The 26,935-nt window shown below is 37.8% G+C and overlaps 1 protein-coding gene across 1 annotated transcript; it reads left to right on the top strand.

The window, feature by feature from the left end:
• The first annotated feature begins 17,762 nt into the window (after window positions 1–17,762).
• LOC138909162 (uncharacterized) lies at window positions 17,763–18,323 on the top strand. Its single transcript, XM_070200347.1, has 2 exons — window positions 17,763–17,975; window positions 18,147–18,323. The coding sequence occupies exons 1-2, from the start codon at window positions 17,763–17,765 to the stop codon at window positions 18,321–18,323; spliced, it is 390 nt and encodes a 129-aa protein (XP_070056448.1).
• The last annotated feature ends 8,612 nt before the right edge of the window (window positions 18,324–26,935 follow it).

Raw genomic sequence — 26,935 nt, 5'->3', positions numbered from 1 at the left:
TATGGATGTTCAGGCTTTGGCCAACAGATTCGCGAGATTGGACATTTCAGAGCCTAGTAGAGTCCTTTCTTGTGTTGTATCTTAGTCATCTTTGTTTGAGTGCATTAAGGCTTGCCTGTGTGATGACCCCCATTTTCTTGTCCTTAAGGACATGGTGCAGCGAGGTGGTGCTGAGGAAGTGTCTATTGGTGATTATGGTGTATTATGGCTTCAAGGCCGGATTTGTGTTCCTAATATGGATGGGTTGGGAGAGTTGATTCTTGAGCAGGCTCATGGCTCGCGATATTCCATTCATCCGGGTACTACAAAGATGTACCATAATTTGAAGCAGCATTATTAGTGGCGGAGGATGATGAAAGACATCGTTGGATATGTTGCTCGGTGTTTGAATTGTTAGCAAGTCAATTATGAGCATCTGAGACCTGATGGTTTGCATAAGAAGATTGACATACCAGAGTGGAAGTAGGAGTGTGTCACTATGGACTTTGTAGTAGTTTTGCCACAGACATTGACGAGATTTGATGCAGTTTGGGTCATTGTGGATCGGTTGACCAAGTCTGAACATTTCATTCTAGTCATGACTACCCACGTTTCGAAGCAACTGGCTAAGATCTACATCTGGAGATTGTTCGCTTTCATGGTGTATGTGCTTTTATCATCTCGGATTGCGACACTCAGTTGTCACGACCCAATAATCCACCTAGTCGTGACGGAACCTAACCCAACCCTCTAAGTTAGCCTAACAACAGTCAACACAACTATAATGAAAATAATATGAAAATTCATTGATGAAATAACTAAATTTTCATACATTAACCCAATGATTGGTAGTACAAGTCATGAGCCACTAAAACTTCAATTCACAAAGCTGGTATAAAACAAATACAACATCTGTTTGAAATATACATAAACATAATTCGAATTTAAAACTACCAAGGATAAGTGGTAGCTATGTCCGGACAACAGGTACATCTTCAATGTCAGCTCCTGCCATATACAGCAGCATCAACTCCAAGATCTGCACGCAAGGTGCAGAAGTATAGTATGAGTACCACCGACCCCATGTACTCAATAAATAACAAATCTAACCTCAGGTTGAAAGCAGTGACGAGCTCGGAAGAAGATCAATGTCCAATACCATTAATCAGTAAAAGCACAGGATATAAAGATGATAGCAAAAGAAAATAGCTCAAGAGATATCATGTTCAACTTGTTCACAAATGCGGAAAATGAGACATGCTTTTCAAATATAATAGTCAAATCCCCAAATCTTACCACCAAAATCACTAAAATATTAATTTATCAAGAAAACTGTGATTTCAAACTCCTAACAATAGGTAAGACATTTCCTTTACCAATTAGCACGAGGAAAATATATCTCTATGCCTACATGTCAAATATGCATGCCAAGTCAATAACATCATTTACCATCTAGCATGAGGAAAATACATCCCAATGTCTACATTTCAAATATATATGTCAAGTCAATAACATCATTTTTACCATCTAGTATGATGAAAATATATCTCAATGCCTACATGTCAAATATACATGTCAAGTCAATAACATTATTGCAAAACCAACAAGTATACTCAAACTCAGCACGCTCACGATTCCTGGCACATATGCCCCTCACCATCATCACACACACAATCACACTCAACACTGTATGAGTGCTTGGAACAAATGCTCCTCACCAAAGCACGTATACATATCTTTGTACGAGTGCTCCCTGTGAATACCAGACTCTGGAGGGGATGATCCTTGCCCAAACACTAATCAATAATCAATATCATATAGCCCAACATGGGGCCTGGTGCACGCATCGTCCCTAAACAATACCACTTAGCCCAATGTATGGCATGGCGTACGTGCCAACTCAATATCAGCAACACTCAGCCCAATACGAGGCCTTAACGCAAGTGTCGCCTTACTATCAATCTGTTACATCCCGTACTTTTGTACGTTGGATTAGTCGTAAGATAATTTACATAAGTTTAAAGACAAGATTATTTTTGAGGTTATAAGTATTTATGCTATTTATAACAAGTGATAAGTAAGTGTCGTGAAGGCCAGAGGGTAAACAAATCAAAGAAAGCGAGTTTCATTGATGTTTGATATTTTGAGATAAAATACGGTCCAATCTATAATACCCCATATTTATGGACTTGTGCTATACCACATGATCATGATAGTATGGTATATGAAGTATGTTAAAAATGATTAGTATTTAAGTGAAACACGATCTAGAAAGGAATTATGTGTAACTAATAAAATTGGAGATTATAGTAGGAAGAGGAGAAATAAGTCAAGATTATTGAATAATTATTATGTGGGCATGATTCTGTCACGCCCAAAACCTGGGGTGGGGGGGTGGCTGGCACCCGGTGCCGTACTGGCCCGAGCGAATCACTCTATAACTCATTTCTTTTTCTTCTACAACTATCATGGTCCAACATGGCCACGACTCGTAATGTATAACTATAAGTGGGCAAATGTTGTATCAATGAACCATTGTTCTTAAAACATGACTACATATGGGCCGTCAAGGCCTCTGACATAGTGTACATGATGAACCTGTGTGTCTGCAAAGCCTCTAAGATTATTTGACATCAAAACATGGTCGGGACAGAGACCCAGCCTACCCATAAGTCTATAGCAAAACTCTAACACGATGCCTTATAGACTCGGCTGTACTCCGACTGAAGTGGAGTCTTACCTATCCTTCGCTGAATGCTAACCTCGTCTACTATGAGGGCTTGTCAAATTGATTATCTATATCTGCAGGCATGAATGCAGCATCCACAACAAAAGGATATCAGTACGAGTAATGTACTGAGTATGTAAGGCATGTAAATCAGTATATAAAGGACATGAAAGAAAGGACTCAACCTGTAAGTCTGGATAGCTTTTTAAATCATGAAATGTTTATAATGTTATGCATATGCATATAAATATCATATAATGCATAGGTCTTTGCGTGCATAACATCATCAAGCCTCTGAGGGCATCCTATCATATCATCTCAGCCTTTGTGGGCAAAATCATCAATGTATACCAACTGATCAGGTGGTGGTGCATATATAACGCCGTACCCTTTTCCCATACCCCATTTACATATAATATACGCGTATATAACACCATCTGGTCATGGGTAAATACATATATATAAATTAATGTAATGCATAATGAAGTAAGTCAATACGATCTTTTGAAATGTCATGAGACCCATGAACAGACAATATGATAGTAGGACACATGGGAAATCAAGAACATAGGCACACATAGTACGTCTATGAATACAGTCATTTATGAAAGTTGTGCATTTGCTCATTGAAATTTGTATCATATGGATCATGCCAAAAGGAAAGAAGAGATAACTTTAACATACCTTGAAGAAATTATCAACTACTTTCACTTGAGCTTTCCAAGAACAATTTTTGCTCCTTAATATCTTTGAACAAGAACTAAGCACTTCTTATGATCATGGCATATTTCATGTTGCTGGACATGGAGTATCATGGATATATGTTTTTGCTATGTTTCTAAAGTTAGAGACTCCCTAATAATAGACGGAAAGATTTTAACCTTATTTCTACATCTTAATTGCAAAAGAAGTATAATATGAAGGCTTAAAGGCTTGTATTGTCACGTGTAAATAAGGCACACCAAGTACTATGACTCATGTGCACATTGGTGCCACCCTTGGCCAACTTCATGCCATGTGGCAGCCCACAATTTCCCCTAAAACGCCACCTAATCCCATAAACCAAAGAGACACCATTTGGATGTTTGAGTCATTTTCACTTGTTGCCACGTGGGGGGTGATGTTCCCACCTAACTTATCCACCAATTTCCTAAATGTGCCATCTTGCTCTTTGACTTAAGAGTCATTTATTGGGCTTTCCTTGGCTGCCACGTTGGGAGGCTTATCAAGTCAAGCCTATCCAAATATTTTAATTACTTATCCACCCCAATAATTTGATGACTAAGCCACCAATATTCCCTAATCTTGCCACCTAGCTCCAAGACTTGCCTAGTCAATATTGAATTCCCTACTTGCTGCCACCTTAATCCTTATAAAGTTGATTAGTGTTACATCTCGCGTCTTCGTACGTAAAAGTTTCGTCTTTAGTTAATCGACGTAGACTCGGGGATGAGATTATCTTGAGGTTAACGTATTTTTTGCTATTTATAACAAGCGATAAGTAAGTGCCCTGAAGGACAAAGGGTACACGAATTAAAGAAAATGAGTTTCATTGAAGGTTGTCGATTTGGGATAAAATACGGTCTGAGCTATAATACCTAATATTTATGGACTTGTACCATACAAGATACCATATGACCGTGATAGTACGATGTATAAAGTGTATTAAAAATAAGTAAAATTTTAAGTAATTTGAGATAAATTTTAATTATGTGGGTAATTAATTAATTATCGGGTATCGGTATATTACCTAATTAATTAATTGATTATAGGATAAGATTAAAAACCCCTCCCCAAAACGTGGAAGCCCCCCATATTCTATTTAATCTCTTAATTCAATTTGCAAGGTGGCAACGTGTAAAGAGTTAGTACCTTATCTCATTTGGTTAAAGGTGTTATCAAGAAAGCAAAAGAATGAGACATAGGAATCATTTTACTCTTTTCCATTCAATATTTCACTTTAGATCTAAGGAGTCTCTTCGGCAAACAACATGAAGTAAATGTGTTCTAAAGCAACGTTTTTAATTACGTCGTACAAATTTTTGCAACGTGATTTCTTCAACAAACGAGATTTCTTAGCACCGTAGCAACGTGAAATTTTGCGATTCTAAAGGAGTACGGTACAACCTTTTTCAAGAATATCATACGGATTTTTCCCTATTCCAGGTATGTTAAGGCTATTCCTTCTTTCTTTTTGGCATGATCAAAATTATACAGAAGAAATGAGCAAACGCACAGTTTTCATAAACGACTCTATTCATAGAAATACTAGGGGTCTCTATGTTCTTGATTCCCCATGTGACATATTATTATATCTTCTGTTCATGGGTCTCGGAATGATACGCAGTTGATAAAGTTTGTCCGAAAGGAATATTGAGATTATTTACATATTTCCATGCATTTCATTCATTTATACATGTTCATTGACCCATGACCAGATGGCGTTATATAAGCGTATTTATATGTATATATATGTATACGGGATATGGGAAAAGTTTACGACGTTATATACGTACCACAACCTAATCAGTTGGTATATGTTGATGATTTTGCCCACAGTGGGCGAGATGATATGATGGGATGCCCTCAAAGGCTTGATGATATTATGTACACCTATATCTATGCATGACACAACACTTATACCTACGTGCATGACATTTTAAATGTTTCAGGATTTACAAAGTGATTTAGACTTACAGTCAGAATTCTTTATTCCATGTTTTATCTATGTCTGTTATGTACTGATTTTTATGCCTTACATACTCAGTACATTATTCGTACTGATGCCCTATTCCCGGGGCCTGCGTTTCATGCCCGCAGGTGCAGGTAGGCAAGATGACGGTCCCCCTTCTTAAGATCCCCGATCAGCAAGAGTTGGCGTGCTCCACTTGATCCGTAGCTGCTTTTGATTTTGGTATGATATGCTTGTATACATATATGGGTATGACGTGGCCCAGTCCCGTCCTTGTACTATTGTATTTTCTATTAGAGGTCTGTAGATAGTTATGTATAGTTGGATAGTATGTGGCCTTGTCGGCTTCCAGTTTTGGGTATATATAGTTTTCTATAGCAGCCCTGCCAGCTCACCCCACTGTATTTCGTATGTCTATCTATATATGTCTTTTGGGCAGGTTTCCCTCACATACACTATTCATGTTTATATCATAGACGTATGCTTAAGGGTGTTTGACAGGTAGGACTCGGGTATCCGTCGCGGCCCATCGGTTTGGGTCATGACAAAAGTGGTATTAGAGCAGTTCTGTCCTAAGATTGTCTACAGATAGTGTCTAGTAGAGTCTTGTTTATGTGTGTGTTGTGCATCACACTTATAGACAAGAGGCTACAAGACACATAGGATGTTATCCTCTCTTTTAATCTTAGATCATGCGATATAAGAATTCATGTTCCTAATGATATGTTACGTTTTTAGCGATGCCTCCAAAGACTACAGCTGCTAGCATGGGTCAGAAGGCTACTAAGGTGTTAGAAGGAAATATAAGTTACACTATGGAGTCAGATCCATCGGAGATCATGGGTTCTATCGAGGAGGATCCATCCGAGGATCCATATGAGTCATCCATTCGAGTAGTTCCGATTTCACCGGTAGCAGATGAGGTGAGGGGAGTTCTGACCTCACCAAGGCCCTTAGTTTCATTATCAGGGCCCATTGATAAGGGTATAAGGGGAGTGTTGCATGGATTGGCACAACCGGGTTCCCCTCAGGCTCAAAACTATGTCAAGGTATTTGCAGACACCAACTCTTCTGAGTTTCCAGATAGTCCACAGTCTTGGGAGTCCGTCAATCAAGGTTCGTCAGTGTATGTTATGGGATATGCAGAGGAAGAGGATAGTAGTCGGGCCAAGAGGAGGAAGGTAACTGATAAGGATATGAATATTCCGCTTCGAAGTGTGTCTGATCGAGGCTCTCATATAGGGCGAGGCAAGGACCCTCTACTGTAGACTTCCTCCAGATGTCAGCTTTTGGTTGGTGAGCTCCACTTCTTCTTGGAGTATTACCAATTCAGGGTTCTAAATATGTTAGGTTGTTTTATGAAGACGTAGGGAGCCCTGTCCTGACTTGTATATATTATGGTTATGTTTACTTAGAGGTTTTGCATATAGTATCCTGTATATAGTTTTGGGTATGACATGTCTACGGCCTGGTTGACCCCTATGTATATAAACCTTTTTCTAAATTAGTTATGCGAGTTATGTTTTAATATAGTTACTTATTATATGGAAGTGGCCCGTAATGGCCCGTGATAGATTGGATAATAAACAAGGATAAGGTACGTGGTGTTCGGTTGGGTAGAACTTGAGGTTATAATGGGTATGGATTGGTTAGACTTTTATTATGATAACATCAAGTGTAGATCAAAGATGGTTTGATTTCAATTCCTAGGAGAGCATGTTTTGGAATGGAAAGGTAATACGACATCGCCGAGAGGTAAATTTATCTCCTATCTCAAGGCAAAGAAGATGATCAGAAAGGACTATATTTATCACTTAGTTCGGGTTCGGGACGTGGAAGTAGAGTTACCAACCATTCAGTCCATCCCTGTGGTTAATGAGTTTCCCGATGGTTTTCCCGATGAGCTTCCGGGTCTTCCGCCAGAGCAAGAAATTGAGTTTGCTATTGACCTACTACCAGATACTCATATATTCTTCCCTATAGAATGGCCCCCGTAGAGCTGAAAGAGTTGAAGGAACAACTAAAGGACTTTCTTGAAAAAGGCTTTGTCAGACCTAGTATATCACCGTGGGGAGCAACTGTGTTATTTGTAAGGAAGAAATATGGTTCCTTAAGGATATGTATTGATTATAGACAGTTGAATAAGGTGACAATCAAGAATAAGTACCCGCTCCCAAGGATTGATGATTTATTTGATCAGTTGCAAGGTGCCAAGTGTTTTTCAAAGATAGACTTGAGGTCCGGGTACCATCAGGTGAGGATTAAGGAGAAAGATATTCCGAAGACAGCATTCAGGACAAGATACGGGCAGTTTGAGTTTCGTGTTATGTCATTTGGTTTGACTAATGCCCCAACAGTATTCATGGATTTGATGAACCATGGGTTCAAACCCTTTCTAGATTTGTTCGTGATTGTATTTATCGACGATATATTGGTGTATTCTCGTTCAGAGGCTGAGCATGCAGATCATAAGCGTACTGTGCTCAGAGTTCTACAAAAAGGGAAGTTGTATGCAAAATTCTCTAAATGTGAATTCTGGTTGAACTCTGTAGCTTTCCTTGGGCATATCATTTTGGGTGAAGGTATCCGGGTTGATACACAAAAGATTGAGGCAGTAAAGACTTGGGCTAGACCTATGACACCGACGGAGGTTCGTAACTTTCTCGGTTTGGCAGATTATTACACGAGACTTGTAAAGAGAATTTCTTCTCTTTTAGCACCTTTGACAAGGGTGGTATGTGATGTATTGCTTAACGTTCCAGAATAACATAAGGAAATCTATGGTACAAGCAAGTTAAAGGAAGGTTGTGAATAAGTATAAATAGATATGTGTAGGTCGCAAGCTAAAGTATGGTAGAACGACAAGGTCTTAGGAAGACACGAGTAAGGATAAGAGAAGGTGACGAGAATGGATAAGTCCTTGGGATTAAGCCTATGAAAATAAGAGAGCTGATGGTTTCTCTAAAGTCATAGAAAGCTTAGTATAGCCTGAATAAACTCAAAGGAGTCTAAGACCAGTAGCATTTAGAAGAGATGGAATGCTGCCCTGGTAGTGGAATAAGGGCGTAATTGTGATAGATAAAGTATGACGTTTGGACTTTCAAAAGGAGGAATTTCATGAATTGTAAAAGATTAGAATACCCATGTAAGTTGACTCATAAGGGAGCTAAGTTTCAGTGGACTGATGCTTGCGAACGGAGTTTCCAGGCATTAAAGGATAGACTAATTTCAGCATCGGTTCTAATGCTCCCAAAAGGGACTGAGGGTTATGTTATCTATTGTGACGCTTCGGGCGTTGGATTGGGTTGTGTACTGATGCAGAAGGGTAAGGTTGTAGCTTATGCTTCTAGACAACTAAGAAAGCACGAGAAGAATTACCCGACCCACGATTTAGAGTTAGCCACAGTAATTCATGCTCTAAAGATGTGGAGGCACTACTTGTATGGCATTCATGTTGATATCTATATGGATCATAAGAGCCTCCAGTATATCTTCAAGCAAAAAATAATTGAATTTATGTCAAAGGAGACGATTGGATCTACTTAAAGATTATGACGTTAATATTTTATTCCATCCGGGGGAGGCGAACGTAGTAGCTGACGCCCTTAGCCGTAGATCTATGGGTAGTCTGTCATATTTACAGCGAAAAAAGAGGGGAATAGCCCATGAGATTCATCAGCTAGCTAGTCTTGGAGTTTGGTTACTGGACTCGGGCGATATTTGAATTACTATTCAGGATACGACAACATCCTCTTTTGTAACTGTAGTAAAGGAACGCCAGTACGAGGATCCTGTGTTAGTTCATTATAGGGATACCACCCCTCAGAAGGAGAAGACACCATTTGAAATTACAGGAGATGGGGTCCTCAGGTATCGAGGACGATTATGTGTCCCTAATGTTGCAGGGCTGCATCGGCAGGTTATGGGAGAAACTCACTATTCTCGTTATTCTATTAATCCAGGAGCAACAAAGATGTATCATGATATCAGGGAAGTATATTGGTGGGACGGAATGAAAAAAGATATAGCCGAGTTTGTTGCTCAGTGCCCTAACTGTCAGCAAGTTAAGATTGAGCATCAAAAACCTGGTGGAGTATTGCAGGCTATGGAGATTCTGGCTTGGAAATAGGAAGTAATTAATATGGATTTCATCGTAGGCTTACCTCGTACCCAGCGTAAGTTCGATTCGATATGGGTGATTGTTGATAGGCTTACAAAGTCAACCCATTTTTTGCCCGTTAGGACTACATATTCCGCAAAGGATTATGCAAGGCTTTATACTAAGGAGATAGTACGACTGCATGGTGTCCCTGTATCTATTATCTCGGATAGAGGAGCTCAATTTACAGCTAACTTCTGGAGGTCCTTCCAAAAAGGATTGGGGACTCAGGTAGGTCTTAGTATAGCATTTTATCCCCAGACAGACGGACAAACTGAGCGTACTATTCAGACACTTGAGGATATGTTACGAGCTTGCATGATAGACTTCAAAGGTAGCTGGGATGATCATCTGCCGCTTATTGAGTTCGAATATAATAATGGCTACCATTCCAGTATTCAGATGGCTCCATACGAAGCTCTTTACGGACGGAAGTGTTGGTCTCCTATAGGGTGGTTTGATGTTGGGGAAACTATGTTAGTAGGACCAGAATTGGTACAACAAGCAATCGAGAAAATTAAGCTGATATAGGAAAGGCTATTAACAGCTCAAAGCCATCAGAAGTCTTATGCGGATAATCGGCGGTGAGACTTGGAGTTTCAGGTTGACGACTGGGTATTCCTAAAGGTATCACCGATGAAAGGTATTATGAGGTTTGGTAAGAAAGGAAAACTTAACTCTCGGTACATTGGACCATATAGGATCATACGCAACGTAGGCCAGGTAGCATATGAGTTAGACTTGCCTTCGGACTTGGAGTTAGTACATCCAGTCTTTCATGTGTCTATGCTCCATAAATGAATTAGAGATCCTTCCAGAATCGTATCAGTTGGCGACGTTCAGGTCACAGAGCAACTATCATATAAAGAAACTCCCATTGCTATATTAGACAGACAGGTTCGGAGATTGAGAACTAAAGACGTAACTTCGGTGAAATGACTTGGGAGGCCGAGTAAGACATGAAGTCTAAATATCCCTACTTATTTCCTCCTCCAGAGAAGAGTCCGACTGAGACATCATAACCTTAAGGTACGTGTATGGATTCTTGTGTTAGTTATTGTCATTGGTCGTATGAGGCCATTGTTGTTATTGATGATTGTGGTCCTATGTGGCGTTGAATCATTGAGTTTCTACAGGAAGAGTTGGTAGTAATATTGTTACAAAGGAGACTCTGCCAAAGTTATATAGATCCCGGGGAGTTAAACATTCGAGGACGAATGTTTCTGGGGGGGGGGAAGAATGTTACATCTCGCGTCTTCGTACGTAAAGGTTTCGTCTTCAGTTAATCGATGTAGACTCGGGGATGAGATTATCTTGAGGTTAACATATTTATGCTATTTATAACAAGTGATAAGTAAGTGCCCTGAAGGATAAAGGGTACACGAATTAAAGAAAATAAGTTTCATTGAAGGTTGTCGATTTGGGATAAAATACGGTATGAGCTATAATACCCGATATTTATGGACTAGTACCATACAAGATACCATATGACCGTGATAGTACGATGTATAAAGTGTATTAAAAATAAGTAGAATTTTAAGTAATTTGAGATAATTTTTAATTATGTGGGTAATTGGTTAATTATAGGGTATCGGGATATTACCTAATTAATTAATTGGTTATAGGATAAGATTAAAAACCCCTCCCCAAAACATGGCAGCCCCCCATATTCCATTTAATGACTCTTAATTCAATTTGCAAGGTGGCAACGTGTAAAGAGTTAGTACCTTATCTCATTTGGTTAAAAGTGTTATCAAGAAAGCAAAAGAATGAGACATAGGAATCATTTTACTCTTTTCCATTCAATATTTCACTTTAGATCTAAGGAGTCTCTTCGGCAAACAGCATGAAGTAAAAGTGTTCTGAAGAAACTTTTTTCATTACGTCGTACAAATTTTTGCAACGTGATTTCTTCGACCAACGAAATTTCTTAGCACAGTAGCAACGTGAAATTTTGCGGTTCTAAAGGAATACAGTACAACCTTTTCCAAGAATATCATATGGATTTTCCTCTACTCCAGGCATGTTAAGGCTATCTCTTCTTTCTTTTTGGCATGATCCAAATTATACAGAAGAAACGAGCAAACGCACAGTTTTCATAAACGGCTCTATTCATAGAAATACTAAGGGTCTCTATGTTCTTGATTCCCCATGTGACATATTATTATATCTTCTGTTCATGGGTCTCAGAATGATACGCAGTTGATAAAGTTTATCCGAAAGGAATATTGAGATTATTTACATATTTTCATGCATTTCATTCATTTATATATGTACATTGACCCATGACCAGATGGCGTTATATACGCGTATTTATATGTATATATATGTATATGGAATATGGGAAAAGGTTTCGGCGTTATATACGCACCACAACCTGATCAGTTGGTATATGTTGATAATTCTGCCCACCGTGGCCGAGATGATATGATGGGATGACCTCAGAGGCTTGATGATATTATGTACACCTATACCTATGTATGACATGACATTTATACGCACGTGCATGACATTATAAATATTTCAGGATTTACAAAGTGATTTAGACTTACAGTCGGAATTCTTTATTCCATGTTTCATCTATGTCTATTATGTACTAATTTTTATGCCTTACATACTCAGTACATTATTCGTACTGACGCCCTATTCCCGGGGCCTGCGTTTCATGCCCGCAGGTGCAGGTAGGTAAGCTGACGGTCCCCCTTCTTAGGATCCCCGATCAGCGAGAGTTGGCGTGCTCCACTTGATCCGGAGCGTCTTTTGAGTTTGGTATGATATGCTTGTATACATATATGGGTATGACGTGGCCCAGTCCCTTCCTTGTATATTTGTATTTTCTAGTAGAGGTCTATAGACAGTTATGTATAGTTGGATAGTATGTGGCCTTGTCGGCTTCCAGTTTTGGGTATATATAGTTGTCTATAGCAGCCTTGCCGGCTCGCCCCACTGTATTTCGTATATCTATCTATATATGTCTTTTGGGCAGGTTTCCCTCACATACATATCGGTTTGGGTCGATAAGGGTGTTCGATAGGCAGGACTCGGGCATCCGTCGCGACCCATCGGTTTGGGTCGCGACAATTAGTCATGAGCCCCTCTTATCCTCATGGTTCCACGTGGATTCATATAAATGACACTTATCCACTTATAACTAATTCCATATTCCATGACTTTATACCAACATTAACCAATTATTCACGCAATAATTTCTAGGTCTCGATTCACTTAAATACTAATATACTTCATATACCTTACTATTATGATCGTATGGTACCTTGTATGGCACTAGACCATAAATACGGAGTATTATAGCTTGGACAGTATTTTATCCCAAAATATCAAACATCAACGAAACTCGCTATCTTCGATTTGTTTACCCTATGACCTTCACAACACTTACTTATCACTTGATATAGATATCATAAGCACTTATAACCTCAAAAATAGTCTTGTCATTGAACTTACGTCAATTATCTTATGACAAATCCAATGTAGAAAAGTACGGGATGTAACAAATTCACATTGGTTAGGAATAGGTGGCAGCCAAGGGATGGAGACATGAATGCATAAGGTGGAGGGGACACTTATTTTGTCTATAAAAGTTACATATGTATTTAAAAGGTATGTTGGCATCTTATTAAAAAGGATGACCTATGATTGACACATGTATAGATAAAGTTACTATTTAATAAATTTAGATGACTTTCTTAACTTTTCATTTAAGTAAGATACTTGCTCAAAACGTGAATGGAGATACAAACCTCATTAACGTAATATTTCAAGGGATTAAGGTCATTCATGAGGTTATAGAGGATTTGTGACTATGTTATTGTAAGACCCTGTAAGTTTAACAACCTTAATACCGTTAGATACATTTTGATATGGTATTTATTTTGAGTGGAACATCTTTTTGAAAAATATAATTTTATATAGTTATTAATATTACTACTTCCGAATATGCTTTAAATTAGACACATAATATGAGAAAGTTTATGACATTTTTTTTTATTGTAAAGATAGAAGTTATTTTCTCACAAGAAAATAAGGTTATGTTTTTACCATTTTAAAAATTAAACGTACGAAAATGTGTACTCTTTATACGAGATTAACAAAATTAGAAGTTGATAAAATATATGTATTTTTTTTACATAGATGTTTTAATAAAATAATAGTGTATGTATTGATTTTATATGGTACCATAATTTATTAATATTTTAATATTTTAATAGTAGTACTTTAGGATGAGGACAAGATCTATAAGTTTTCTTGATATTATCCATGCTAATTCATGTGATAGTGTCTATTCAATTAGACATCCATATATTAATAAAATTGTTAGAGGAGTCAAATAACTATGTGAGTGCATATAAAAGCGATTATCATCTTATATATATTATTGTTTTATTTTATTAGATGACCATGTGTCATCAATTAAGGAAAGAGTGTAGGAGGGAGGATCCCACGTGTAAGAAGGAGGAAGTGATATATATACATATGTATCTTATTTCACTTTAGGAGATGAAGGGCTTAAGGGATGCATATGCAGTACTTAGTATTAGGTAGACATGAGTTTATGTAGGCATCACCTTTTAATTTGATCTTCTTCTATTCAACTAAATATTTTATGATTTGAGATACAGTAGCAACACTATTTCCTTTCCAACATAGTAGTAGCATTCTCTTTCCATTTATAGCAGCAACGCGAAGTCATCCAAAGATGGATTTGAGGTATGTTAAAGCTATCCCTTCTTTTCTTTTGGCATGATCCATACGATATAAATTAAACGAGCAAACAGACAACTTTTATAAATGTCTCTAGTCATAGAAGCACTAGGGGTGCCTATGTTGTTGATTCCCCATGTGTCTTATTATTATATCTTATGTTCATGGGTCTCAGAAAAATACATAGTTGATAAAGATTTATCCGAAGGCATATTGATCGTATGACATCCCGAGAGATCTTATTGACTTACTTCATTATGCATTGCATTCATTTATACATGTACATTGGCCCATGAACAGATGACGTTATATATGCACACATACACACACACACACACACACATACCCCATATATATATATATATATATATATATATATATATATATATATATATATATATATATATATATATATATGGGGTATGGAAAAAGGTTACAGCGTTATATACGCACCACCACTTGATCAGTTGGTATGCGTTGATGATTTCGCCCACAGAGGCTGAGATGATATAATGGGATGCCCTCAGAGGCTTGATGATGTTATGTACGCATATACATATGCATGATATGACATTTATACGCATATGCATGACATTATAAATATTTCATGATTTACAGAGCTATCCAGACTTACAGGTTGAGTCATTTATTCCATGTTTCTTTCATGTCCTTTATATACTGATTTACATGCCTTACATACTCGGTATATTATTCGTACTAACATCCTTTTGTTGTGGACGCTGCATTCATGCCTGTAGGTATAGATAATTAGTTTGACGAGCCCTCATAGTAGACGGTGTTAGCATTCATCGAAGGATCGGTAAGACTCCACTTTATTCGGAGTGCAGCCGAGTCTGTAAGTCATCATGTCAAAATTTTGCTACAGACTTATGGGTAGGCCGGGTCCCTGTCGATACCATGTTTTGATGTCAAATACTCTTAGAGGCTTTATAGACACATGTTCATTATGTACAGTATGTCAGATGCCTTGACGGCCCATATGCATTTATGTTTTAAGTATGATGGTTCACTAATACAATATTTTCCCACTTATAGTTACACATTTTTGAGTTGTGGCCATGTTGGCCCATGATAATTACAAAAACAAGAATGAGTTTAGCCAACTCGTCCTATATATGCTCTAGTTTTGGTCTAACGATCATGAGTTACATAGTGGTTCGCTCGGGCCAGTACGGCCCGAGTGCCAGCCACGCCCCCGTAGGTTTGGGGCGTGACACAATCACCATGGATCTATGGCCCACATCAGTCATCAATCCGCTCAAGTTTCCAAAACCAACATCTCACAGAAACATAATTCAATTATACAATACGAAATATTACAATTTGCCACAAATTCAGCTCAAACTCGTGTCACGTACTAGGACACCAATAACATGTGAGACATCATATCAAAAGTGCACAAAGATAGAGATATAACATGCATATATAACTATCATGACTGAACAATAGGACTAAGGCTATGGAAAATATCTCAACATGGAGAAAATAACGTTATCATGTCTCAAACAATTAAGCAGATAGCCTGGACATGATTTTTAGCATGAATAATAACTCACGTAGTCATACAAATGGAGAAAACGTGATATCAAAAAATCATGATAGTAAAACAAGGCATTTAATAGCCTAAGAACTACCCGAATCATGAATACCCTAGTGCACGCACACACGCCCGTCACCTAGCACATGCATCACCCCCAACACATCTCAATATCATAGTTTTCAGGGATAATTACCCTCAAATCTGAATTCAGATATGTTACTTACCTCAAACAAGCCAAAACAATACTCAGGAAGCACCATTCCACACGAATCGACCTCCAAATGACTCGAAACTAGCCAACAGCAACTCAAAAACATCAAATAAGGCCATAGGAAACAAACCCAAATGATAAAGGTCGAATATTTAATCAAATACTTAAAGTAAACCAAAATGTCAACTCGGGTCTGCACCTTGGAACCCGATAAAACTCACAAATTCTGACAACCCATTCGAATACGAGTTTAACCATACTAATTTCACCCATATCTGACTCCGAATCGATCTTCAAATCTCAAATATTCACTTTAGAAATATTTAGATAAAACCCCCCAATTTCTCTTTTAGATTCATCAATCAAATGCAGAAATCAAAGATGGAATTATCTAAAATAATCAAATCCGAGTAAATAAATACTTACCCCAATACAAATCGTGAAAGTCGCCTCGAAAATCACCCAAATCCAAGCTCTAGTTCTCAAAATGTGATAAATAACTCAACCCTAGAATATATAAGGTCTGCCCAGGCTTCTCCGCATCTACGGGCAAAACAACCACTTCTGCAGCGTCACATATGCAACAAATAGCTTGCATCTGCGAGTTCCCCTCATTGCTCGACCTTCTGCACTTATGGAGCCCACCTCGCACCTGCAGAGCCGCATTTGTGAAAAACACATCGCAGATGTGCAACACTCAGCTCCCAGCCAGATCGCTTCTGTGCCCTCTCATTCACTTCTGCGGACACTGCACCTGTGCCCAATGTTCCGCAAGTGCGACCATACCAGATCCCTGCCAAAACAAGCATTAACCAACATAATCCAAAATGATCCAAAACCTGTCCGAAACTCCCCCGAGCCACTCGGGACCCCAGCCGAACATACAAACTAATCCCAAAATATAACACAAACCTACTCGAGATATCAAATCACACATAATAATATCAAATCATGAATCACACCTCAATTCAAGCTTAATGAACTATTTCAAATATCCAAATTCCAAACTTATGCCGAACACGTCTAAACAAGTCGGAATCTCCTTATTTTGCACACAAGTTCCAAATAAAATAAAAACCTATTACAACTCTCGAAATAAGAATCCGAACCCGATAACATTGAAGTCAACTTACGGTCACACCTATGAACTTTCTAAACCTTCAAATTGCCAACTTTTACCAATTTGAGCCAAAACCTTTTACAAATATCCAAATGCCAATATGGGCATATGACCATGACCAAAATCACCATTCGGACCTAATAGCCATCAACATCCTAATCCAAGGTCAAATACACAAAAGTCAAACTTCGTCAACCCTTCAAATTTAAAGCTTCCTAGTTGAGAATCATTCTTCGAAATTAGTATAAACCACTCGAAGACCAAAACTGACTACACATGCAAGCCATAATGTACCATATAAAGATATTCATGACCTCAAACCACCCAATTGAATGCGAATACTCAAAATGACTGGTCGGGTCATTAAATCAGTTTACTTTACACTTTTGTAGAGTGGTTGAACGTGAGTTAGGCACGCAGGTTGAGCTGAGTACCGTATTTCATCCTCAGACGGACGGGTACTATGAGTAGACTATTCAGATTTTGGAGGATATGTTGAGGGCCTGCGTCATAGATTTTGGAGGTAAGCGAGACCAATTTCTACCCCTAGCAGAGTTTACCGCAACAACAAATATCAATTGAGTATCCAGATGGCTCCGTATGAGGCATTGTATGGGAGGAGATGTCATTCTCTGGTTGGTTGGTTTGAACCTGGTGAGGCTGGGCTATTGGGCATAGAATTGGTTCGTGATGCCTTGGAGAAGGTGAAATTGATTCATGAACGACTTTGTACAAAGCAGTCCAGGCAAAAGAGTTATGTGGATTGGAAGGTTCATGATGTGGCATTCATGGAGGGTGAGAAGGTTCTACTTAGATTTTTCCCATGAAGGGTATGATAAGATACGGGAAGAAGGGTAAGTTGAGCCGTCGATATATTTGTCCCACGAGGTGTTGGTGAGGTGTCCTACAGACTTGCTTTGCCACCCAGCTTATCGAGAGTTCATCCGGTCTTTCATCTTTCTATGCTTCGGAAGTACAATGCGGATCCATCGCACATTTTGGATTTCAGCTCAGTACAGTTGGATGAGAATATGGCTTATGAGGAGGAGTCAATGGCTATTTTGGATAGGCAGATTCAGAAGCTGAGGTCGAAGAATATTGCATTAGTGAAGGTTCAATGGAGAGGTCAATCAGTCGATAATGCGACTTGAAAAATCGAGCATGATATGCAGATTAGATATCCTAACCTTTTTAATATCCCAGGTATGATTCTACACCCGTTCGAGGATGAACATTTGTTTAAGAGACAGAGAATGTATCGACTGAGCTAGGGGTGGGCATAATACCGACCGAATCAAAAAAACTGGCCGAACCATAAATTTTGGTTGTTTAGTTTCAGATTAATCGGTTATTCGCTCAGTGTGCGGTTTACAAATTATTAAATTTCGGTGTTCGGTGCGGTTTATGATTTTATTTCCTCGATTGTTCGGTTAACCGAAAAACCGAACTATTCTATATGGAACATAGTATTTACTAGTATGGGCTGGAACATATGGACTATGGAGGACTTTTGTAAGCCCAATTTGGAGTTTGGACCCGGTGGCCCTATTATCAATTAACATTAAAAAATAAAATAAAAAGTAAATAAGTAAATAGTAATTGACTTTAGTTAGTCTTTAATAGTATTGAAGACCAACACCCCTAATTTCATCAGATTTTTCATTTTAGGGTTCACTTCACTTCTGACTTCTGACTTCTGAGTTCCGACTGGCGACTACCACTGCTCATCCGAGTCCGATTGCCGCCACTCTTATTATCTCTTTCGGTTTCTGACTGCCGCTGATCCACCGACCTTCAACGTTACTCCGTTGGCCACTGCTTAGTCTGCTCGTCGCCAATCCCCTGTTTCTTGTTCTTGTTCTTCTTCTTCTTCAGGTAATTTGTTTTTTCCAGTGTTGAAATAGAAATTACAAGATCTGATAGTTCTACTTCATTGTATTATTGGTGTTAGAGATTTCAATTTAGTTCCTTAATATCATGTGTTCTTGAGTTTGTATTATGTATAGTAGTTTATATTTTTTTAAATTCTCTTTATATTCAATTTTATATAGACGAGACAAGTTGAAAGTAGAGTAAGTAAGGTGGGTTCAACCGAAAGTGAGCCTACTTCTTCACCTATAAATTCAGTTGAAACTAGTCAAGGTCCAACAAAATGAAAATCCATACAATCTAGATCAGAAGCTTGGGATCATTTTGAAAAATTTAAAGATGGAAATGTAGCTGATAGAGCGAAGCGTAAATATTGTGGTCGTAATCATAAGGCCGATATATGATTGAATGGAACAACATCCTTGAATACTCATTTAAAGAAGTGTCCAAAAATGTCGAAGAATGTTGTTGATAGTACTCAAACACAATTGTCTTTCAAAATAGATGGGCAAACTGAGAGGGGAGTGCTATACAAATTTGATCAAGAACTAGTTAGGAGAATTTTAGTTGAGATGATAATTACAGAGGAACTATATTTTAGTTTTGTTGAAAAGAAAGGCTTTAGAAAGTTCATGAGCACCGCCCAACCTTTGTTTCATGTTCCTTCTCGTAAAACAATTACGAGGGATTATTTTCAAGTTTATGGTGAAAAAAGACTAAAACTATTGAAGAATTTCAGAGATGTAAAATCAAAAATTTGCCTTACCACCGACACATGGACTTCATTACAACGAATAAATTATATGTGTCTGACTGGTCACTTTATTGATAGAAATTGGGTGTTGCATAAAAAAATACTAAATTTTATTCATATATCAAGTCATAAGGGTGATGATATGGTGAAATTTATTGGTAATTATTTGCTTGAATGGAAATTAGATAAGGTATTCACTGTTACGGTTGATAACGCTTCTTCCAATGATGTAACGGTCAAAGAATTGTCTATACAATTAGATATGTGGAAAACTAATTCAATGTGTGGTAAGCATCTTCATGTGAGGTGTATGGCTCACATACTTAATCTAATTATGCAAGATGGTTTGAAAGAAATCTATGTTTATATTAAACGTGTTAGACAAATTGTGAGGTATGTGAGACCATCACCTCAAAGGATCTTGAAGTTTAAGGAGTGTTGTGCACATCAAGAGGTAGAATGTACCAAAACATTGTGCTTAGATATTCCTACTAGGTGGAATTCCACCTACTTGATGTTGGATACGACGCAAATATTTGAGAAGGCCTTTGATAAGTTTCATCTTTTTGGTGATAGATTTTCTACTTATCGATGTTCTCATATTTGTGAAGATGGGAAGATTGTAGGTCCACTCGAATGTGATGATTGGGTGAATGTAAGAAATGTGATAAAATTTCTTGAAAGATTTCATGAGCTCACCGAAAAAGTTTCAGGTTCACGTTATATCACTTCTAATTGTCATTTTGAGAATATATGTGAACTTGATAATCATTTGAAAGCTTGTTTGGCAATAGAAGATACTAGTTTGAGTAAGATGGCTGAGAGGATGAAAGAAAAATTTAAGAATTATTGGGGTGAACCCGAAAAGATGAATAAAATGATATTTATTGCTTTTGTATTAGATCCCCGTAACAAATTGGAGTATGTTGGTTTTGCACTTGAGGAAATATTTGGGGATGAAGAAGGAATAACTGCTGATGTGGATATCATCTTCAATCATCTTTGTTACACCCCATATTTTTGTACATGAAAGTACGCCATAAGTAAATTGATGAAAACTCGGAAATGAAATTATTTTGAAGTTACAAGTATTATGCTATTTCAACAAGCGATGAGTAAATTCATGAAGGTGAGAGGGTAAGAAAATCAAAGAAAATGAATTTCATCGAAGTTTGACATTTTGTGATAAAATACGGTACGAGCTATAATACCCGGTATTTATGGACTAGTGCCATACACGGTACCACATGACCATAATAGTAAGGTATATAAACTGCGTTAAAAGTGAGTAGTACTTTAAATAATTTGAGATAATTCTTAATTATGTGGATAATTGGTTTACTTAATAATTTTGGTGGTAAGATTAACTTAAAATCTTTGGATAAAGATTAAGGCATTAACATGGCAGCCTTACCTTATGAGAATGGTGATTCTTAAAGTTCATAAATAGGTGGCAAAGTTAGATGAATATTGTTGGCTAAGTCATCCCAAAAGTGGGGGCCCACAAATCTAAAAAAAATGAGAGATTGTTACATATCTTTTAAGAGGAAAATCATGGGCGGCAACTAACTCACATAATTTTCAAAAGAATTCTTATGAACTCTTATAAGAGAGCTAGGCTTGCTAACGGATGGCTTGCTACAGTAGTGTAAAATGCGATTCTATGAAAGCATGGTGCAATCTTCCTCAAGAATATCATACGAATTTTTCCCTACTTCGATCCGCCGTTACATGTTTTGTCGCAATCAACGTGTGTTAGAGGGATTATCAAGATAATCAGTCTAGGTCTGTTAAGGCTATCCCTTCTTTCTTTTGGCATGATCCAAATGATACAAATAAAACGAGCAAAATATGCAACTTTCATAAATGACTCTATTCATAAAAATACTAGGGGTGTCTATATTCTTGATTTCCCATGTGTCTTATTATTCTATTATTTTTTCATGGGTCTCAGAAAATACGTAAGTTGATAAGTTTATTTTATGACATTAATCAAAGGCATAATGGTCCTATGAAGTTCCGAGTGATTTTATTAACTTATTTCATATGCATTTCTTTCATTTATACATGTTCATTGACCCATGACCAGATGGCATTATATACGCGTATATTATATATATATGGGAAAAGATTACGGCGTTATATACGCACCACCACCTGATCAGTTGGTATACGTTGATGATTTGCCTACAGTGACCGAGATGATATGATGGGATGCCCTCAGAGGCTTGATGATGTTATGAATGTATATACCTATGCATGGTATGACATTTATATGCATATGCTTGACATTATAAATATTAATGATTCACAGAGTTGTTCAAACTTACATGTTGAGTCTTTTACTACATGTTTCTCTCATGTCTATTATTTACTAATTTTCATTCCTTACATACTCGGTACATTATTTGTACTAACATCCCTTTTGCCTGGGGACGCTGGTTTTATGCCCGCAGGTCCCGATAGACAGGTCGAGAGTCCTCCAAGTAGGCTATCAACTCAGCGGAAGATGTTAGTGCGCTCCATTTGCTCCGGAGTTGCTTGTTTGGTCAGTATGATTTAGATATGTATTGTTTGGTATGGTGGGGCCCTATCCCGACCTTTATGATAAGTATGTACTCTTGGAGGCTTGTAGACAGATGTCATATATGTGGATACTTGTATGTCCTTGTCGGCCTATATTTTAAGTATATAATGGATCACATTGGCCTTATAGGCCCGTATGTCACAGGTATGAGTTTCTATATCAGGTTGGGTCGTTCTATGTCGGGTATTCCCTCATGTTTACTCTGGCTATCTCATGACGCCCCTTCTGGCCCACTTACCTATGATGATGTAATAAGAAATATACGTTACGTTGGTACTCGGTTGAGTAAGGTACCGGGTGCCCGTCGCAGCCCATCGGTTTGGGTCGTGAGAAAAGTGGTATCAGAGCAGTTCTGTCCTAGAGAGTCTACAAGCCGTGTCTAGTAGAGTCTTGTTTATGGGTGTGTTGTGCACCACACTTATAAGCAGGAGGCTATAGGGCATTTAGGATATCACTCTTTCTTCTTACTCTAGATCGTATGGTAGAGCTCAGTTGTAAGAACTTAATTTACTAAACTCTATCTTATTCATTATACGACGATACCTATATCTAAAAAGACAGTTGGTAAAAGATTGCATGTGGATGTGGAAGAGTTGAGTCAGAGGAACTAGATTTTGCATAATGCTTATGATGAGTAAATGTGAGGTCTTCAGCAGAACATGTGTGTACTACGACGTGTAAGCTTCTTGATAAGGATCCCTAAGGCAAGAATATCTATCCACTCGTATAGTAAAAAGGAATAAGAGAATCAGAAGGTACAAGTTTCAACAAGTAAAAGAAGCAAGGTGAAGAAGGGTACACGGTACCCAGTTAGTAAAGATGAACATTATCTACGATTCAGGAAGAGAGATATAAGCATTTTGAGTTACCTTCAACTGTAACAGAGGTAAGTACAATTGGTCACACCCATTTCAGTTATACCCTATGAGGTCTAACAAGTGTAGTTTAAGAAGAAGGACGGGATATCAGGATTCGACTGGGGTTAGAGTAACCCAAAATGGTGAATAGATTGTTTGTGTTAGTTTACATTTCCGAAGGATATTATAAATGTGGTAATATATCTCCTTGTGAGACACCTAAATGGTGCACTCTAAAATAGTACAGCTAAGGATGAGTACTACAAAGATAGGTACTGGAAGCTTGAAAGGGATAAATATTACCTTAGTATGGATCTCGTCCCTCGTAGAGAGAGAGTGTTAGGCAACCCGAAGAGCCAGTGAATGGAGAAAAGGGAGCTAAAAGCAAAAGAATGTCTTGTGAAAGTTTTCAGAATAAAGTGATAGACAAAAATATTAGCAAGGAAATAAGAAGAGAGTTAATGAAGCATTATGAGTAAGATGTGATACATGGATGGCAACGGTAGAAAACAAAAATCATAGTATTACAGAGTCTATAGTCAAGGGAAGGAAAAGACGATAGGTGACAGGCCTTTAGGAAACAAAAGAGTATAGGCCATAAAGTTATATCCTCATTTCGAGAAATAAGTTCGTGACTCCAACGCGACTACTAGAAGAAAAAGTTAGACCCTAGAATAATAGAAATCAGTATGGATTGGTGAACAAGATAAACTGAATATGAATTAGGGACTGAGTGATTTGATAATGGTCGACATCATGAGAATTTTAGATTTCGTTTCGGCGATAATAGAATGGACAACAGAAGAAGATTCACGAGAAATTCAAAGAATGGTCATTCAGGAAGATGCTTCCCTAAAGCAAGCAATGTGAGTAAGTTTAAGCTTAAGGTACTGTATGTGCCAGTTACACTAGGTGTCTCCCTCGTGAGTAAGGAATTTGGTTATCCTTGGTACAGAAGGATTACAACAAGGCGAGTAAGGGTCATCGATGATGTGAAAATATGCGAAAGATGAAGAGGTAAAATATCTATACGTAGATCATCGTAGCACTAAACCTTAGTACTCCCCTAAAGGGGGGAATATGGAGTGATGTGGCATTAAGTCAGAATTAAGCGGTTCTAGTAACTATGAAGTGGTAAAGGAAGAATGCAATAAAAAAATGAGAAAGGCATGAGATTACATTTATACAAAAACTACAGATATGCTACGATTCCAGAACATTATGCAAACACGATGTTAAGGAAAGGAAGTAAGGATTCCTACCAGAGATGTTATTAATTAATAAGGAGCCAGTGCGAGACATAAGTTAAGACAAAGGAAATAACCCAAGAATGATAAAGCGGAATATTGATATGAGAATGGGCCAACGAGTAGTTAGTAGTTGACTCAGGAAGAGCCTAGTTATGGCTAGACAAGAGGATATAGATGAATCAACAGATGAAGATAAACATAGTGAACCCCAATATGGGGAATTCAGTATTGCAGATATGACATTGTAATACTTGGGATATATTCAGATAGGAGTTGGAGTAGTTAAAGGCACCGTATGAGTGTTACAGAAATAAAAGAGAGTCCCACTAGGAAGACAATCAAAACTTCAGTTCAGAAGTAACCGTACGAGCACATGAGTGTAGAGGTAAGTAACTAAGGATAATTATAGGTGAGTACGAACAAAAAAAAAATTCTATTAGGAATACGACGTGATAAGCTCGCAGCCTTGCAAAAATCAGAGGGTCCTCCCTAAGTACTGCAATGAAAGACTAGCTGAGGAAGTAAGGAAGAAGGCTTCAACCTAAGCACAATGACCTAAAGAGGAAATGGTCTTGTAAAACCAGTTTCACTATAACATTATATGCACTCCATAAGAAAGTGGCACCTAGTGTGGCTAATGAGCGGGAAATGAAACAAAAAGTAATATTCGAGACCATAGGAATTGCACTAAATTCCGACATGTATGGGAACTAAGATAAGCTAAGTATGCACGCAACAAGGGGGCAGAAAGACCAGAAAAGTAATTGCTTACATTTAAAGGAAGCTGAGATGGAACGAAAGGAATTATTCGATCAATGATCCAGAGTTAGTTACGTTATGAATGCACTTAAGATTTCAGAGTATTATCCATGCAGCATATATGTTGACAATCATACAGCCGTAAAAGACTCCGGTATAAGTTAAAAGGAAGAATTGAGTCCAGGTCATAAATAAAGAATTGAATCAGTAGAAGATTGTATCATGGATATTCCATAGTGCCCATGAAAGACTAACTAGATCGGAAGATAGGCTAAGTCTACATGAAAACCGATCAGAAGGAAGAGGAAACTAAAGAGTTACATCAACCAAGTAAATCAGGAGTTTGACTATTGGACCCAGAAATTGTGATTGAGAATATTGCAGAATCACTCTTAATATCAGAGGTACAAGAGAGATAGTACAACAACCATATTCTATAACGGCTCTACGATAAAGATAGTTAGAAGAATACTAGCCTCATGAGAAATCAACATAAAGCTCCCACCAGATTATGTATGCACCAGAGATACAAGTATTATAATAGAGCTTCAAGTATGTTCATGTGAATTATACCTATGTGGAAGGAAGGTCATGAAAGATATAGAAGATGTGATGCGAGATTTTAAGGTAAGTAAGGTAAAGGTGAACAATGTACGAGATAATCAGGTGCAGAAGGTTGTGAATAATCTATACTTTAGATAGGGGGCTACAAGCACTGGGATTTAGTGTCCAGGAATGATAGCGGCGTCGTCAGTGGCATGTATTCCAGCCTATGATTTCTAGGTATCGAGAAGTCTAATTAAGAGAGTAAAGAAGGGTTAGAGATGATGTGATGTCTCTCTTGATGTTCCAGAATGACATAAGGAAATCTATGATGCAAGCAAGTTGAAGGAAGGTTGCGAGTAGTATAAATAGATATGTGTAGGTCGCAAGCTAAAGTATGGTAAAGCGACAAGGATTTTGGAAGACAGGAGTAAGGATAAGAAAAGGGCGAGTGAGAAAGTGACGATAATGGATAAGTCGTCGGGATTAAGCCCATAAAAACAAGAAAGCTAAAGGTTTATCTAAGTTATAGAAAGTTCAGTATAGCCTAAATGAAGTCAAAGGAGTCTAGGACTAATAGCATTTAGAAGAGATGGAATGCTGCCCTGGTAGTAGAATAAGGGTGTAATTGTGATGGATAAAGGATGACGTTTGGGCCTTCGATGGAGTAATGATTTGAAAGAGAAAAGGGGATTTCATGAATTGTACATGGTTAAAATACCCACATAAGGTAAATCACATTGGGATGTTATGAAATACGTTATGGAAGTATGATATCGTCCCCAGGTGGATCAGGAAAATCACTTCAAATGTTCCTCAATGCAACGTGAGCCCTAGTGGCAATGTATTACGTAAGAAGTTTCAAGTTATTAGTGGTAGATTGTAAATCAACAATGGATGGATAAAAGTTACAAAGTATGAGATGAGATTAGGCCATTATTCTTAAGATGAACAGTAATGAAGAAGCGTTAAAAGACTTAGCTTTATGCATATAGGATAAGCAACGAGAGTAACCTGGAGTTTGGTAGCAGACCTCAGTAACGATAAATCGAAGTAAGAGTTATGGTATAGTATGGCCTACTTAGATGTAGTAAAGCTAATGACGCCCAGAGGGACAGCTTGTCATAATTATGTATATGTTCAC

Source organism: Nicotiana tomentosiformis, chromosome 1 (genome assembly GCF_000390325.3).
Source record: "Nicotiana tomentosiformis chromosome 1, ASM39032v3, whole genome shotgun sequence".
NCBI classification, from domain to species: domain Eukaryota; kingdom Viridiplantae; phylum Streptophyta; class Magnoliopsida; order Solanales; family Solanaceae; genus Nicotiana; species Nicotiana tomentosiformis.
Note: the sequence above shows the minus strand (reverse complement) of the source record. Positions and strands in the feature narration are given on the sequence as shown.

What these genes read in the sequence shown, in the direction of transcription:
- LOC138909162 (XM_070200347.1), top strand. Translation starts at nt 17,763, where the DNA reads ATGGCTCCGTATGAGGCATTGTATGGGAGGAGATGTCATTCTCTGGTT. An exon ending in CATTCATGGAGGGTGAGAAG is followed by an intron (nt 17,976 to 18,146) that starts GTTCTACTTAGA and finishes ATGCTTCGGAAG; the next exon opens with TACAATGCGGATCCATCGCA.